This window comes from Condylura cristata, unplaced genomic scaffold, assembly GCF_000260355.1.
Source record: "Condylura cristata isolate star-nosed mole 26May11 unplaced genomic scaffold, ConCri1.0 scaffold00006, whole genome shotgun sequence".
NCBI lineage: Eukaryota > Metazoa > Chordata > Mammalia > Eulipotyphla > Talpidae > Condylura > Condylura cristata.
This window is the reverse complement of record NW_004567107.1, coordinates 146,361-149,199: the sequence shown is the minus strand read 5'-3', so window position 1 is coordinate 149,199 and position 2,839 is coordinate 146,361. Positions and strand designations below refer to the sequence as shown.

The window sequence follows — 2,839 nt, the reverse complement described above, 5'->3', positions numbered from 1 at the left end:
GCCCGGAGCGCGCGTCGGGCACTGCCAGCCCCTGGCCGCTGGGAGGCCGGGTGGGGCCCCGGGCGGTCGGGGAAGCCCAGGCACTTCCGCATCTGCCCTCTTGTCCTGCGCCCTCCGGAGACCTGGGGTGGGGCCTCGCGGAGGCCCACCTGGCGCGGCCACTCTGACCTGGACTCCTGCTTGCCCCGCCTCCTCCGAGCCCGCCCCACCACCTGCTGGGCCCCACCTGGAGCCTGGCCCAGGGCTCTCTGCGCTGGCCCAGGACAGAGCTGCAGGCCCTGCCCAGACAGAGCATGTGCCCAGCAGGGTCCTCCCGGCGCTGGCTTACCTCTAGCCTGAGGCTTGCCCTATTCTCCATGCCCGGACTAGTGGTCATCTGGAGCTGACCTGCACCCTCCTGGCCAGCTCCTCTGCTGATGCTGGGCCTTAGGGACTGGCAGCTGGCTAGGGCTGTGGAGTAGGGCCAGGCCCTGGGCCCATAGGTGCAGTGGACAGAGGGCGCATGACCCCACCTCTTGACCAGGAGGTGTGTCACGTCCCCGGAGGATGCTCTTCTCTGCCTTGGGGTGCCTGGCCCAGGCCCCAGTGATGACTCCATAGGGAAAGCTCCAGAAGTCACGTTTCTTGGGGCTGGAGTCCCCTCAAGCCTTGAAAATGGGTGCCCACTCCCACCTGCCTCCCTGCACATCCCAGTGCGCCTCTTACCTTGGCCCCTGTGCCAGCAGCAGTGCTGGTGCCCGGAGCAGACCCCTGTGCAGGACAGAAGGCCCCGGGCGGGCGGCGGGTTTGACTCAGGGCAGGAGTGGAGGCCAGTCACCCAGGCAGGCCCCAGGACCTCAGGAGGCCACGGAGTGGGCCGTCTGGGGCAGCCCCGGCCACAGAGGGTGTTTTCCGGCCGCTGCTGCCCTGGGCCGGGCAGTCACTTGCTGTGCCTGCCGCTGGCCCCAGGCCGGGGCCTGAGGCACCAGGTGGCCCAGGTGAGCCAGGGTTGGGCCCCAAGGCGCTCTGTACCCCCGGGGCCGGGAGCGACCTTCTCTGCTCCCTCTCCCACACGTGACACCGAGACGTTGGCCAACCCGGGGCGGGTCAGCCACCGGCTCCCCTGACCCCAGGGAGGCGTGGTGCCAGCTCCCGAGTCTTGCTGCTGCTTAGAAGTCCCCCCGAGTAGCACTAAGGGGCTAACAGTCTCCCACTGTTCATCACCGGGTGGTGGCCAGCAGCCCAGACCGCGGTGGCGGTGCTGTACCCTCTGTGTGCGTGCGTGCGGGGTCCCTGAGCCGAGGCTGCACCTGGCCGGCCAGTGTGGGGGCCCCTCCCCGCCGCTCACTGCGCTGCCCCGGCATTCTCAGAGCCGCCCGCCGGGCCTCTGCCTCGGGCCTGTGGCCAGGCATCGCTCCCCGCCCAGCCTGCACACGTCCGTCTGGGGGGAGCACCCTGCTGTCCCAAATGTCCAGGGTGGAAACCGTGCAGGCTGCCCGAGATGGCCGAGGGGGTGGTCGAGGGGACGCGGCGGAGAAGTTTGCTGGGACTGGGGTGGTGAGGCTGACCGGCCCAGAGGCGGGCGGGGGCCCCTGGCCCTGCCAACAGGTGTGGAGGGCGCGGGGGCTCGTGGGCAGCCCAGCCGCGGGGGGCCAGCCCGGGCAGCGGTGTCATCGGTCGGCCCCCTTGCGGCCTGAGGTGGGGAGGGAGAGGCCTGCGGAAAGGCTGCGGCCGGGCGCCCCGCTGGGGGTGGCTGCCTTGGGGTGCCTGGCCGGGGCGGCTGGGTCTGCTGGCGGTGCTCCCGCTGCCCTGCCGCTGCTGTCCCTCGGCAGCGGGCCCTGGAACCGCACCGGCAGGACTGCGGAGCTGGGCCCTGGCCCCGAGGGTGCCCACCCCGGGAGGAAGGCCTGCCGTGCCTCCTGCCAGCTGAGGGCACTGGCTGCCCGGCGGGTCTGACTGCATTCCTGCAGTGGGGGGCAGCAGGTAGTTCCCTGGAGGAGGCCTCCTGCCACTGACTGTCCGGAGCCGCCCCGGGGTCAGGCCTGTGTCCACACAGGTCGGCGGGCCCAGGGCAGAGTCTGACCCAGGATCACGAGCCGGGCCTGCCGGGGGTCTCCGGGTGACTGCAGCCTCCGTGCCTGGGGGAGGGCAGGGAATCCTCCGACCTCCCCGGTGCCCGGGGGCACTGCCTGGCCCCCAGGTGCTGCTGGCCGGCCTGTGTCCTGGGCAGGGGCAGGGCGGAGCCCTGCCCGGAGCTGGCTCACGCGTGCTCCCCGCAGCCATCCGCGTGAGCTGCACGGGCGCCTGCAGGGTCTCCGGCAAGGCCAACGACTCGACGTGGGCGGCGGAGGAGAGCTACGCCAACAGCTCGCTCTCGCTGGCTGACAAGGGTGAGCGGGCGCCGACCAGGCCCGCGGGCGGGACCCTCCCAGGCTGGGGTCCCCCGCGGGCAGCCGGGCCCCCGGTGGCGGGGGCTCTGCTCCCATCCTACGCTGCAGCCCAGGGCGGCTGTGGTGCGCGGTCCGGGTGGGGTGGGCAGGGCCTGGCCGGTGCTGGCGTGCACCTGCCCGACCCCTGTCCCCGCAGGGAGCCTGCCGGCCGGAGAGCACAGCTTCCCCTTCCAGTTCCTGCTTCCTGGTGAGAGTCCGGCCGGGCAGGGGCAGCGGGCAGCGGGCAGGGGGCGGGGGCACGGTCGATGCCAGTGCCTGCTCTCTCTGCAGCCACGGTGCCCACGTCCTTCGAGGGCCCGTTCGGGAGGATCGTGTACCAGCTGCGGGCCGCCATCGACACCCCGCGCTTCTGCAAGGACCGCCAGTGCAGCCTGGCGTTTTACGTCCTGAGCCCCCTGAACCTGAACTGC

At 72.2% G+C, this 2,839-nt stretch overlaps 1 protein-coding gene across 1 annotated transcript; it reads left to right on the top strand.

Moving 5' to 3' along the window:
- Positions 1–1,446: 1,446 nt before the first annotated feature.
- Positions 1,447–2,836, top strand: ARRDC1 (arrestin domain containing 1; the record flags this gene model as incomplete). The annotated part of the gene is made up of 4 exons (XM_012721147.1): positions 1,447–1,536; positions 1,967–2,369; positions 2,566–2,616; positions 2,700–2,836. Coding segments are annotated over exons 1-4 (681 nt in total), but the record flags the coding sequence as incomplete, so codon positions are not given.
- Between the last annotated feature and the right edge of the window lie 3 nt (positions 2,837–2,839).